Here is a 15,502-nt window from a genome sequence, read left to right on the forward strand (position 1 = left end):
TTCACCTAACTAAGCATAAATCTTCGACATCAATGAAGGAATCGATTGATTCATAGATGATCAATCGTGTGGAGCAGACAGTTCCCTGAAAAATGGCACTTTCTTTGGGTTTTTTTGCTTTCTGAATTCATTACGTAAATGTACATTAGATCTGAAGTTTCTTTAGTATACAGCAGCTTGGACGATGAATGTTGACCTGCAAGGGAAGAAAAGCATAATGGCAAAGTACAGCACTGCACCAAGACTTCTCGCACTGATGAATCATTACTGCCATAGTGAATCGTGGACTGAAATTATCAACTGCACAGAATCAGATTAGTGGTAGGTAATGCGGCTTGCTGGAGCTCTGCAGTGTCTTCCTCTCCAATATGACATGCAGACACAGATTTGGGGACAACTCTGTCACTCAAACCCAGGACTGCACAATATGCATGTCTGGCCCCAGGACCGGTACAACCAGGTCAAGGCTAGTGTGTATTTGCAACTTCACAGGCAGTTACAGCACCTTCTGTGAGGATATTCTACACTAGTCAATAGTTTTTATGCTGGTGCCAGCCTGACCCACTTTTGTCAAACATCTCTGAAGTTCTGTCTTTTCTCCTGTCGATTTCGGAAGATCAGAAATACATTTTGAGAGGGTATATGGCGATTATATCAATCGGTCACAATCTTGGACATGGGTTGTCAGTTGTACAGCGGCTAAAAGTAGCATGTGGGAACAGGTTTATGCTGCACTGTCTGTCTAGATGTCTATCGGTCTCATAAAGTGCATGCAGACACAGCATTTTTGGCAAACCTAACAACTCTGAATTTGTTATGTCCACTCAACCTGGGATAACTACTTAGGTTTAAAAACATAGCCTAGTCAACCAGACAAACAGTCTGCAAAGCAGTTAAAGATGGTTATCAATTCACTGAAATGAACAATATATTTAGATTTCACAATCAAAAGTATGATCACTTGCATGCCCATAGACTCAAGTTTAGGTTGGGGCCCTCTGTATCAGCAACATTTCTGTCTGTGTGGATAATGTCTGAATAGAATAGGACAATGTCTGAATACTAGGCTAATATCTCCCTCCCTCTCTCTCTGTGTCTATGACCATGGAAAGCATTCTATTCTAACCCACTGTTCATCATTTAAAGCCTAACTGATATCAAATTACATACGTTTTTAAGATTAACTTTGTGTCTTTTCATGTAGAAGCTTATTTCATATCTCTTCAGTGTGACTTTTATTTTGACATTGATCTCCAGTAGGCTACGAGTGATCCCTTCGCAGGCAAGTCCTCTTTCTGCAGAACGGCGGACAGGACAGTGCCGTCGGTGGGGTTTGAAAAGTGTGCAGCGCATGGAAAGGGAAAAGTTGGACTTAAAGTGTGTAGAAATAACACTTGATAATATAACGCCCAAAGGGAACTTAATCACCGACATCAGAAAAATACAACAAGTAGCTGCTAGTCTCAACTTTACAAAGCGCAGAATATCCACTGGTAAGTTTTTCCCTGGTCTCACGAAGCTAGCATGTTACTGTATCATACTGGAGACTGAAATATGTGTTCCACGCATACAACATGGCTCTCCTCAGTTGCAGAGTGGTGTTTCGACTCTTACACATAGACCACATTAGTACTTTATGCAATTTGTCGTGTTATGAAAAAAATAGAAAATGATCTGGTAAACCTAAATTATACATGGCAATGCAGACAGTAAGGTAATGTTTACTTATAGTGTGGCATTGATTTTGATAGTATCTTTTAAACTGGCTTGAGCAGAGTTAGCCTGCTTGCTAATGTTGCAGCTCTCGATAATACGGAGTGGTTTGTACGACACAAAATTAATTAAAATCAGAAACAGGCCAGCATCAGATAATGTCTAATAAGCATTATGTCACTGACTATGCAAACACCTGCATCGGCAAATGTATTTACCATTATATATTGTGTATTTATAATTGAAAGGAAATGGTGGTCGGCGATTACATTTTTACAGTTTCGGTTTTACATGTGGGAGTCTGAGGCTGCATGTAATGTTAATGTTACAATAACAATAATCTTTAACAGACATTATAAAGGTAGCCTAACTTTTTTCATTAACGCAGTACCTAAAGTTACTAAAATTACGTTCAACTGTGTAAATGTCTTTCATGTCTTAATGTCTTATGTCTATCTCTCAGCTAATCAGTTGTTATAGAAAATCAGATGGTCGATATGATTTTTGTGTAACATTTGTGTTTTTGTTGACACTCACATGTTGCAGTTGGTTTGGGCTGAAATATCTTTGTAGTCGTTCTCCTCTCTCACGCAATTCTTACTGAATGCGCAGTTAACGGAAGTTATGTTGTATGAGTCTTGTAATTTCAGTGAGAATAAAACAGTTTGATGAAAAATTGTCTTGATTGCGAATTACGCAGTAGGTTACAATAAACCACGTAGGCTAAGTTACAGCTTGCGTAGTTGCGAGTATTTCACCATTTTCACCATGAGTAATTATTTTTCTCAACATGTTGAAGATTGTAGGTCCAGTGATCCTAATGATAGTGACCTGCATTAAGTCCGAGAGTGACCATAGTATGCCAGCTATAACTGACACATTTTGTGAAGACTATACATGGTAGGAGTAGGCCATACTGTATCTTTTCCTAAGTGGTCCGTGGGTCGTTCCTTGTCAATTCAGACAAGGGTGTGCTGCATAGCCTCAGATTTAGGTCTAGATTATGAATGTGCCCCTAAACCAAGGCCTGCAAAATATTTCTGTTCAAATCCTATTTCTTCAATTGTTTTTCAGCTCTTGCTTGATATTTGTTTAGTTTTATAACCTTGTATTGTATATTATCTGGGAAGTAATGTTGATGTTGGGCAGTAACATTGGGTATTATTCATGACCAGCCACTTTGTTCGAAGGAAGACAAATGTTCTCAGTATGACCAAACCATTTAAAGGTTGTATGGCATGCACACTGATTTTCTATAAGGCCCTATATTTAGAAAAACTTGACATTGATATCATTCCATTGAAATTGCTAGACTCATTTGGGGCGGTTCTAGTGTCGTGGTTAAGGAGCTAGGCTAGCGTGCAGTAGCCTGAAAGTTGAAGGTTCAATTCCCGGCTTCCACTGTTGTGCCCTTGAGCAAGGCAGTTAACCCCAAGTTGCTCTGGGGACAATGTAATCCCTTGTAGTATAATTGACATATAAGTCACTTTGGACAACAGTGTCTGCTAAATGAATACATGTAAATGTAAATGGTATCATTCGTTATCTTTCATTAAATGCACTTTATGTTTTATCAATATGCCAATGAGTTCTCCACATAGGCCTTCACATTCAGTGAGCATGAAGATGGGTGGGGGGGGGGGTCATGATTTTCAGTCATTTTCAAAGGACTGAAATGGTATGAGGGATAGCTAATAGCTAGGCAAGTGAAAATCTATGTGGAAGTTGTTCAATGTATAGGTGTACAAATGAGTGTACAATGGCAATGTTTTATCTCAGGGACAAGAATGAAAAAGCAGAGGTATACAATGTAATTAACTGTGTATGAAACATGGTACATTATTTTTTAAACTATTATGCACATTATTGTACATTATTTTGCACTTTGTACACTTAATGATTATACATTAAGTGTACAAAGTGTACATATTCCCACATAGATGTTCGTGTTCCTGCTACCCCACATACCATTTTAGTTCTATGAAATGCAGTCACAACTCATTTTATCCTTATTATCTGCATGTGCATGTGTAATGGAGACCTCAAATATTGGCACAACATTAATAACATATTTATTAATGACTCTAGGCTAAATATCACTTGTTTTGCACTTTTTCCCCAATGTAGGGTCTTGTATGATCAGTGGTCATGCAGTACAAACTTTTAATGGTCCAGTTGTGCTGACAACATGTTTGGGCAGGCTAGGCATAATACTTTCTAGTAATGTCCAAACATGGCCTCCAAGATAAGGCATTTTTGAGAGTGTAAAAATTATGAAAACATTGGAATTTAACAAAAATATTTTACAGGTCTTTGTTTTGTGACCTATATTATGCAGACTGCGTGTTAACCATTTTCCTGGATTCTGTCTGATTTGACACAGAATGACCACTGTTCATATGGTGCACTGCTGTCCATTCATAGAGTCGAAAGGAGTGTGAACTATCAAGAGAATACCTTTGCTGATTTCAATGCTAATCCAAGCTTATCTACTGTACAACAAAATTGCTGAAATTGTCTCATCAACTTAAATATCCAAGAGAAATCCCTTCAGGAGAAGGATCGAAGAAATCGCTTAGAATTATGGAATATCTTGTACCATGTACTAGAAATACTACTGTATACTATGTAAACATATTATGCATATCTACTTTTCTACGTAATGTTTCATTAGCTCACGTGGAGGGTGGGAGATGGGGATTCATAGTTGGAGTTAAAGTCATGTAGGCCTATGAAATGAAAAATGCAGTTCTTCCTGACTTTTATTATGAATGTTTGTGTGATGTAATCAGTTAGAATGCTAGGCTACTCAAGTTAGCAAACTTCAACAACTCCATTTATGCAGCACTGAGAAGTAGAGCTGCTTGATTATGGCAAAAATCATAATCAGGATAATTTTGGTCAACATCGAAAAGATGATTATTCATTCGTGTTTCCCCAGGAATTTCCCCCCACAGAGCTGTCTGTGCTTATTTCTTTGTAGGTCCCACCCAGAAAAAAACTATGACAAACAATTTCCAGATCTACTTAGCTGTGAGAAGTTGAGATGACCGTTAAGGGTAGCTGAATTTATCATTGGATTATCTTACGTGACTAAACTAAACACTAAGCTTATATCTCAATATTGCCTTTAGGCACATGCTTCAAATTTAGTACTAATGTTTACTTGGACTTAATGTAGGACTGATGTGATTTTGGAGGTCAAAGGTCAAAATTCAAGGTCACTGTATGTAAACATAATTATGTCCAATGCTCGTGAATGAGATACCTCAAGAACGCCTCAAGGTACATGCTTTAAATTTACAGTTTATTCCTACAGTAGTCACCCTTTACAGGCAGGCATCTCAACCTTAGGTTGAGTATGTTTTCAAAAAATTATTACACCATCAAAGTATGTATATTTTTCTTTGGAAATGAGTATGTGTGTTCTATGACCTCTGTTTAACAATATTGTGCAGGAAATTATTGCTGTACTTTGAAAACATAGTATATGTGATTACTGAATTCATGAACACTTATGTCTTTCAACAATGCAGACTGAAATTATGTGGCCTAAAGAATTTTAAGGCTACCTGGCAATTTTTTGTGTGCTTAATATGTAGCACCTGCGTTGTAGAAATGGCTGCATGAGGCTAGATTAAAGTCAGTTTTTTTTTTTTTTTTAAATATGATGGGTCAAAATGTGCTCTACTAAATGGTTGAGCCGACCTACAAAGGGTTATGTGGAATCTACCATAGACAGAGCGCAGCATGTCATACACTGACAACCACGCCTACCAGAGGTGAAAACAACCTTTTGTGCTCCATTGGCTTTGCATTGCGTGAACAGATGTCCCTGTTATTTTTGGTTTCTAACAAAAAACAGAAAAATGCCTAAAAGCTGCTGTGTGACAAAATGCTCTACCACCTGATTATGGACCAAGTGTTTTATAATTTGTCAAAATGACAAAATTAATGTTTACAGAGATTTAGAGCTGGCTATTTGGCAAGCTAGCAGACTGCCATTTAAAGTCAATGGGTGCGGTGCTAGCTATTAGCAGAGAATGTCTAATAAGGGGAGAACCTTCACTCTCGGAACGCTTCCGGTGTGGTACTGCATCTAGGGGCGCTCGCGGGCGAGTCCAGAATGAATGGTGGTCTATGGAGCTGTACCCCTCAAAATCCACTTTTCTCGGGATATAATTTTTTTTCAAGTAATTTGAATATTGTATTGGAAAGGGGAGGCAAAGACAATACACTTGGTTGAGTATTATATTTTTTAAAGTCACTTAATTGTTCTAAAAAGCTTTTCAAACGTGTCAATGACGTCATTCATTAGCATGATCATAGCATAGCATAGCATCAATGCTAGTGTGTTATGGGCAACAACGACCCAACCTGTAAGAAAAAGAAAGGACATGACTCCCGGATTATTTCATTTTTGATTGATAATCCATATCCATTTTGCGAAAAATAAAATGAAATCTGAGGGTTTCAGTTGTTAAATAGGTGAAAACAATAAATGTAGCCATGTAGCTCCATAGGACCCCATGTATTTTGGACTCGCCTGCGATCGCCATCTAGGTGAACTCTGGTGAACTGCAACCAAATTCGGTTTGTATGGGATTATTAGAGTGGGGAGGCTCTCCGTAGACGGGCTCTGCTATTAGGTAGTCAGCTAACGCTTCACCGGAAATAAATGCTGGCTAAAGAGGCTTCCGTGCATAAGGTTCATTGGATCGTCATCATCACCATGTTTTGTAAGATTTGGCTATTTCAACACGCACAAGAACTGGTTTGAATTTTGCAGGGTTTTTTCACCACACTTAGACTAGCCCATTTCCGAATCACCAAATACCGAGGAACCAATTACATCTGATTATCCAGTATTGGGTAGACTTTGTACAATGACAGACAGAGGAAGACAGTTGCTACTGCATGGCTGTGCTGACGGCTTCAGTTTTAAATGACACAGAGGTGTATTTTCTTTGAAATGGCGTTCAGCTACATGCCAAACCTTAGCTTAATAGAAAGATGGGTTGTGCTCCATTTTGGAAAGGACTCAGTAAGAGTTTAATGTTCCAACCTAAGTTTAATTTTATCGTTGATTATGCCCCTTGGAAATCAGAGGTGAACCAAGTATATCCAGACTTCTCAATGTCCAGAATGTCCAGAATTCTCACATTTAAAATAGGCCACACTTACTCAGTACTCACAGTACTCTCAGTACTGACTAAACTTTGGGGGGGTGTTTAGTTATTGGGCCCATAAGGCCCGTTACCATTGTGAGTGTTCGGGGTAAAACCTAGGAAGCGGGAACTTGTCCAGGAACCTGCTCTCACTGTTTCCATTAGAATTAAAGGACCCTGGTCGAACTTGCCAGCCTCTGGAAGTTCGTTAGAGGACCTACCCATATGCAGCTTTTGCTGCATTACACGCGACACTAATTAGATTAACTAAAATTGCATGGCAGCTGCAGCAAATACTCTCCCCACACTCATACACCTTTGCTAAAGCCTTGATTCTCATTTTACTTACACGCAGAGACAGTAACCTAAACATTCTTACTACCTAAATTAGTCTGTCTTCCTCGGAGGCGAAAAATAAACATTTTTGCATCAGCTAAGTATGGTGGCCTGGAAGTGCAAAAAAAAAATAACAATGGTAAATGAATTCTTTACAAGATTAAAAACAAATGTACAAGTTTAAAAACAAATGTACAAGTTTTTAAACAAATGTACAATGTTTTAAGCAAATTTACAATTTTTAAACAAATTTACAATGACTGAACAAATTTACAATGACTGAACAAATTTACAAGTTTTTAAACAAATTGACAATGACTGAACAAATGTACAAGTTTTTAAACAAATGTACGTTTTTTAAGAAAGGGTAGGTACAATAGGCACTTCCAGGCCACGGTAGCTAAGCCTAAACGCTAATAGGCATACCTTCAAATGGAGTGAACTGAAGTCAATAGAGATCATACACTACCTTTGAATAGCTGTACCAAATAAAATGTTACATTATATGTTTCATTATCATCACCTACAATATAGCCTACCAAATGTAACCAGTTATAAAGCCTATTTTAGTAGACATTTGTTCATTCAGTGTAGGCTACCTCAACTCAATTAGCTTGTAGCATGTCGACAGATGTTTTTGCAGGGTTGCGGTGGCACTGGCATACGAGTGTCCACACTCTGGACGTATAGCCTATTGAATAAACTGAACATTGATGATATCAAGACTATTTGCCACGTCGTCATTTTACGTGGTTGGGGATAGAGACATTAAATGAATGCAGCGCAGCATAATTACGCATAATTTATCTTAAGCATAGAGCGAGCGCATTAGTGTCTGTTAGTGCCTGGTAAGCTATAGGCTAGCTTACAATATGATAAGGCTTACGTGTAATGAGACACTTTTCAAGCAGAGGCGAAGCTAAAGATGAACAAAATATGCTGGATCAGTATGGAATCAAAACAACATGATAAATATTTTGTACCCGTGGAAAGCTATTCACATATTTTGTAGCTGTATAAAACAATTTCTGCTTGTGCACGGAAACTTTGTACTTATATATTGTGTGCATGTGTGAAAGAAAATAGTTTTCGAGGATGTGACTTGCACATGTGTAGACCCGTTTTGTAGCTGTGGAATTAATTTGTCTGTATACAAAAAAAAATAAATAAAAAATAGGCCTACCTGCAGAAATATTTTGTGCACATGTGAAAAACATTTGTCCACTGTTTTTAGTTGAACGTGTGTGTAACAGCTTTATAGCTATGGGCAATAAAGGAATTTATGTCTTTGCGCATACAATTAGGCAGAAATTGGGAGAAGTGCGACATCTATGGTTTGTGTAAAACACTGGATGTACAAAGCTACAAAACTTTTTTACGGACACAAATTTTGGCAGTGTTATGTCGGCGTTTCTGACGAGCTATTAATCAGCACATCAGGGCATCTGTTCATCCAGTGTTGGCTACCCCAACTCAACCCAACTCCCGAGGGAGGTACTCCGTTCGGCCCCGTAGAAGTTTACGAGAAGTTTGTGGAATGTCTCGTTACGGGGCCGTTCGTCTTTAGGAAACACAAACATTCCCGTTCCCGTAAAATCAAGTTCCAGGTCCGGTAGTGGAAACAGGCCTACTGTAGATTACGCCTGTAGCCGTAAACTGGTTAATATATTAATCTTAAATGGAATAGTGTTCGTCATGAATAATACACTTTAAAATTTCAACAGTGGTGCTACAAAATCAGTACAGTTGGCTCTACCTTCTACATTTCTTGTTGACCAAATGACTATTTTTCTGTCATAAAGATAAATATCTCCGTACTAGGTGGCATGGCGTGGCTGTAGTCAAGTCCGCCGTGTGTCTTCCAGTACCTGGGGGCAACATTATCTTCGAGTCCCACCCTCCCCAGTCAAAGCCCCACCACCCAGTCAAAGGCCCTGGCTGTAGCGATACAATATTGTGCTGAAACATACTGAAATATTGTGATGCTACAGTGTAGTCTATTTTTCAGTTTGCTTGTTAAATGACAGTTGCTTTTGTATCAGTTCCATGGAAAAATAATACTCTGTACATGATTTTGATTAGTTTGATCCAAATGGTATGAAAGCTTGGTTTGTTTATCCTTCTTTTGTAATCTGTGCAGTAGACTAATAGCATGTGAGAGAATTACAGAATTGAATCTTGATTTTCATCATTTAGATGATGAGATCATTCAGATGGGAGCAGTTTGCTAAATGCAAACTTAGTAGAGAAAAGAACATTGATGTTGGCTAGCTTGTAAGTAATCTTTTAATGGGATATTCCCAGACTGCTTCCAGTTTGTTTCATAACTTTTTGTCTGTGGTCAGTTTAGCTTTTACATCAGTAGATGTTTTCAGTGTCTCTCTGTGCAGGCATCCATGGAATGGAACAGAGTTTGCCAGTTTATTAAGCAATAGCATTCAGTTATCTACTAGTCCAACCACTGGACTAATATTCAGGACATGAACAAATGCAGTAGTCATTTCAAGATGAAATGTGCTTTTAACATTGTACTTCCACATTTGGTTGCAGAAATGAAGGATGCCTGTATCATATTCTCTTTGTTTGTTGCTGTCTTAATCTTACATTATTCTAAATTGATGATGTTTCCCTTAATTTTTGGATTTGCTAATTGGAAAATTAGTGAGATCCTATGCACATTAATGCAAGTTCACCATCTTGATCACTGCCTAGATACATTTACTAATATTAGAACATTTCTTGATTTGCCCCAGCTTATCTGGTGATTCCTAAGCACATGGCTGATGGCCGCCCAATAGGAATGCAGGATTACCTTTCCCCTCTGTAGCAACAGCGACTTTTTTACTGCACTTATTCATTAATTATTTCTGTGCTCTTGCTTTGCCGTTGTGGTGTAGCTGACAGCAAGTAAAGTGTTCTGATTCAGACGGAATAAAAGACTAGCGGGAGAGAGGATGCACCCGACATCTGTTCGCTCCCTAGCTGCCTGCATGAGAAAGAGGCTCAGCCTTCTCTGTTTGGGATTGCTGCTATGATTATTCTTTTTTCCATCCACTTTTACTGTATTTCATTATTAGGACTTTTTAAAAAACATATTTTTAAACTTACAAATGGATAGAAGTAAGACTGTTGCTGCAAACGGGCATCTTGATACTTTTTATGGCATGGAAAAAGAGGATATTTTATTATTTTGGCAGAGGATGAGAGGGTGGTTTGCAGGAGAAGATAGGGGCGGGAGCCGGCAGGGTGGGGGGTTGTCTCGGTGGTGTGAGGATTGCGGGCTGCGGTTGGGTATGCCAGTGCCACGTGTCCACGTTGGCAGAGCCGCTATTCACACAGAGGATGTGGAATTGAGAGCCTTGTGCGCCTGTTCAGTTCCACAGGCCAAAGGTGGGGTGAGTGCTGCCCTGTGATGTGTTAAACTGCTGTGATGACCACTTGATACATTTTTTACTACAGATAGTGATGAGTTGTCAGACGATTCCAATCGCTGAGCGTTGTTCGTTGTTGGTTGTCTGAGTCGCAAGGGTATGGAATACTGGTGTAACCTATTTTGGCAGTCCTTTACTGATTTTTATTCATTATAATTTAGCCCATTCAATGTGACACTGCTCTGTTTCTAGGTGGATGAATAGGTGTATTTTGTCAGACTGCAAGATGCCTCTCATTTCAAAGTGGAAAATTCTAGTATCTTCCAATGACATCTAGGGGGTAGGGGATACATAAGCATGATTTGTGGTGATTGAGGTTTACTTCTACCTGTTTGATGCTGACATTGGCACGATGGTAATATTATTTAAAAGGTTTAGTAAGTTGTAAGTGTTTTTATCAGTTATAAGGGTATGATGAAATGTAACTATTTTATGTACTACCATATCTTGTGATCCGTAAAAAGGATGTGACCCTACATAAGGAGAAAATGTTGATGTCAGATGAGTACTCTCTCTCTCTCAGGTAGTAACATTTGGACAAAGCCACTGCTGAAAAAGCAAAAATAGTTTTTCACATTTGTGGTGATCCTGCGCGGAAGTGCTCCTCTTCTGGTAGCCTTGTGGTGTTTGTATAATAGTATTCATTGTTACCTTGGGTCTCCTTTGCAATGTAGCTTGAATGTTAAATCCTCATTTTGTCAGTCACTTTGGATAAAAGTGTCTGCTCAATGAATAAAGGTAAATGTAAAATGGCGGCAAAATGGTCTAGCATCCTGAACACTAACAAACTGCTACAAAAACAAGTGCACTAACATTTCTCTTTGATTTACGACACAGGCAAATTAAACTTGGATCTGGTTTCACAGTGGCAGAGACTTTTAGTTGAATGGTCAGAATGTGTTGCGTCATTAGTTGTTGATTGTATAAATACTTGTAATTTAATTATTGTTCTTGTGTTTGTGTGTGGTTTGTCCGTGCTGTACCTAGCTGATTTCTGATGCAGATATAGTAGATTAAACATAATTATAATTTTGTCTCTGTAATATTTCAAAACATTTACCCTCCTGTACTCTTGTCCATTTCAGGGTGTGCTGTATTGAAAAGGATCTGTCATTAGCCTTTTCAGAAGACAGAAGTGGAGGTTGTGTTTAGGACTCATCATTTTTTGTTTGTTTCCTGCTTAAACGAGCATGTTTCCATTCCTGTCTCTCTGCTCCATCATTTGGTTGAACCGAGGAATCAAGCTGAGGAAAGTCCTTTGCGCTGCCAACACTGGCCAGATCTAGGCTCGTTACTTCCTGCTAGCCGCCTGCCCTGCCTCAGCAACGGCCACAATGCTCCTGAGCTTCGGCTGAAAAACACCACCAGACTCAGATAGCAGCCGCGTCACCACCACCTACAGCTCATCAGCTTTGGTCAGGCTCCTGTTTGCAGTCGGCCTTTGCTATTGTTTTGGCATTGTTTTTTCATATCAGTTTAAAAAAAAACACAAGCAAGCCCACGTGGTGAGTATAATGGATTCAGATGGGTTCCAGTACCGCTGTCTGTATGAGTACAAGAAAGAACGGGAGGAAGACATTGACCTAAAGCCCGATGACATCCTGACTGTGGACAAGGCCTCTCTGCTGTTGCCCGGCATCCAAGAGGGAGACGAACAGCATCCTGAGCGTATTGGCTGGATCCTGGGGTACAACGAGCGCACCAAGCAGAGAGGGGATTTCCCCGGGACCTATGTGCAGTATGTCGGACCTGTGAAGATGACTCTGCCTCCCAGCCATCCACGCTCCCAAAGGCCTCTTCCACCGGCCCCCAGGCCTGAGCCACCCCACACACAGCCAGGTAAGAGTTCAGTCAGCAAACGTCAACAATATCCTATAGTCAGGGTTCATACGCAGTATGGAAAACCTGGAAAAGTATGGAATTTGATTTTAGTAATCCAGGTCTGGATAAGTATGGAAAAAAGAAACAAGGGTATGGAGAAATATTTGTGTTTCCAGACTATTGCATCTACAGTACTAATCACTTCACTCAGGTCATAATAAACCATTCCTACTGTTGTGTAGCTTAAGATGTCAGTCCACCTCATCAAGATACAATTGAATGGGGGTCCTCAGAAAAAAATCTCTCCCACAAGGGGACCCTGGTACCAAAACCAAATCGAAAACCCCAGTTCTATGCACGTGCCCTATACCTAGCTCTGCTATTTTCGGCTAAAACACTGGTAGACTTTTTTGATTTTGTAAAAGTTACCAAGACATGGATACTGCATTATCTGATAAACTGTTATTGCAAACAAATAATACTGTTTACAGTGATTTCTGAGGCCTCTGCCAGCAGTGCACTAGTCTCCAACATATATAGTATGCTGTATCAAATGTGAGTGCACCTTCCAACACAGCACTTCCCCATCGAAAAGTATCCAACAATGGGCAAGTGTTTTCTGAGGGCTAACAAGTTAATAATAAACATTATTATACAGCTCTTCACAATGCTAGTAGAACACTCCATTGACAATATCTAGAATAAGGTCAGAAAAATCTACCGAGAAGTTTGAACATTTGAGTATGGAAAAAGTATGGAATTTTGAAATGGAAAATGTGTAGGAACCCTGTATAGTGTGCTGCACAAGTAATGTAGTTGCACAAAATGAGTAGCCTATCATCTGAGCTACTGATTGAAAGTGTGTGATGGATTGTTGCAGTTGTAGAGTGTTGAGCTTGGCAACTAAAGTAGCTTATTTATCTGCAAATGGCAATTGGCTCCATTTCATAATGTGTGCGTGTGTTTTTGCCAAACTATTGTAGTATTTATCACAAAAGCCAAACCAACTTACTTTTGAATCATGATTTGAACCCTTGATTAATGAAAGCCTGCTGGGTGACTTACTGACAACAATATTTTTTCATCAAGTAAAGGTGCCATGTGTAAGAATTGACGTAAAAATATCCAAAATGATGATCATTTTTTTAATGATGTCATTAAAAAAATGACAAGGTATAGTGCTGCAGAGATATCAACCTGAATTAGCATGCTAAATTACTAGCCACAGCCCAGGTGTCATAATACCAGTTTCGGCCATGGGAGGCGTATGCGGTAGACCAACTCACTTTCTGGAGGTATACTGCCCCCATCTTTCATGGAATGTGGTGTATGAATTGATTTTTTTGGCGGACATTACACATGGCACCTTTAAACCTTCTTACCCAATTGAATAAAACAGAAGGTTAGGCCTGATTCATAGTCTACACAATAGGGGTGTAAAGATTCACCGATACGTATCGGTAACCGATTTTAACGTTAACGATGCGAGTGCATCGGAAGGCGAACCCCTGGATTGGTTTAAATGTAGGCTACCATGAACTGGTCGATGGCCCGATTTTAACTATAAGGATGACATGAATGTATAGATCTCTGTTAATTGGCCTTGTGATTTCGTTTGGAGACATTTGGCAAAGTTCTTAATATCAAAATGTTTGTTCAGTCAATCAAATCTTTGTGTCTTTTGGAGAAATTACAAACCCAGTGACATGCAATTGTAATTTTTCTCATGCCACAAATAACTCTGCAGTAGGGGTGGGCGATATAGTCTGCGATAATATTGTGATTGTTGTTTTAACGATGTGCAAATTTACATTATCGAGTATTTAAATTACTTATGGTGAAATAACACTCGAAATCACGCATTGAAACCCCATACATTCAGTAAATCCAGGAGGTGTATGCGAGAGAAGCCCCTGGCTGCTGCAGAGCAAGCGTCACATGATTGCTAGTGGGTCCACGTTGTCACACGCACAAGCCTAATGTTTATTTTGTGCAGCTAGACTACTTGGGATTTTGTGCGGCTACTTCTGTTCATGTAGCATTGATGAGTCACGTTTTTCCCTACATGGTATTATATGGAGAGAAAACATTAGCCTTTGAGTATTTTAATAGTCAGTTGTAAGCAAAGAACTCTTCTCATGTTACCCTTTTGTAAATGGACTGATACGTTTATCGATTATGCTAACCGTTAGCATCTCTATGGGATTTCTCATATACATTAGCCATAAGCTAACGCATTAGTTTCTATTCTGTAACTTGGAATGCTAGCCTACATGATTGCTCTTAAACAAAACATCGAAGGAAATAACTGAGATGCACTCTGTTGGTCTGCTACATTTTACAGTGAATCCTAACTAAAGGTTTTTGAAAGGAACTTCAACTTCAGACTTTCTCATGTCATCGCCACACACTCAAGTGGGCGCAGAATTGGAATGTGTCATACAGTGACAATGCATTGGTTGATTTGGTTAAAAAGTCACAGGTTAGGTTATTGGTTATTATTGTATTGATATTAATTATAAATAATGAGCTGTAAAGTAACTCAGACTTTTACAAAAAATGTTTTAAAGGATATCGACTAATTATCGTTATCGTCAAAAACCCCCAAAAAATATTGAGATATAATATATATATATAATATATATATATATAATATAATATATTGAATCGAATTGGATCGAATCGCACTGAATCGTTCTGTATTAAAACGCGAATGCAAACGCATTTAATTCAGCACAAGCGCCAGTGTCATGTCATGCATTTTCGCTGGAAATTTTTGAACAATTAATTACCTATGTCTTCAACTGGTTACTCATAGAGTTGAGCAATGGTAATTTATGATTAAGTAATTTTTCCAATACTCACTGTTGAAAGTCTAAGGAAAAATCTTTTCAGCAACCTCACTTCTACTGAAAGTTAGGACTATGCTTAAAGACTGAAAGAAGCCCTAAAATCTGACCTTGCTTGAAAGCCTAAGGGAAAATCTTTTCAGTAACCTCCCTTCCACTGAAAGTTAGGGCTATGGTTAAAGAC

General features: G+C 38.9%; 1 protein-coding gene across 1 annotated transcript in view; it reads left to right on the forward strand.

The window, feature by feature from the left end:
- Window positions 1-1,310: 1,310 nt before the first annotated feature.
- The window catches only part of pik3r2 (phosphoinositide-3-kinase, regulatory subunit 2 (beta)), a 29,268-nt gene continuing 15,076 nt past the window's right edge, over window positions 1,311-15,502 (forward strand). The window contains exons 1-2 of the mRNA XM_042100899.1: window positions 1,311-1,493; window positions 11,734-12,487. Of these exons, the coding sequence (XP_041956833.1) occupies window positions 12,163-12,487 (325 nt within the window). The 5' untranslated portion in view covers window positions 1,311-1,493; window positions 11,734-12,162. The remainder of the gene's footprint in view (window positions 1,494-11,733; window positions 12,488-15,502) is intronic.

This window comes from Alosa sapidissima, chromosome 1, assembly GCF_018492685.1.
Source record: "Alosa sapidissima isolate fAloSap1 chromosome 1, fAloSap1.pri, whole genome shotgun sequence".
Taxonomy (NCBI): domain Eukaryota; kingdom Metazoa; phylum Chordata; class Actinopteri; order Clupeiformes; family Clupeidae; genus Alosa; species Alosa sapidissima.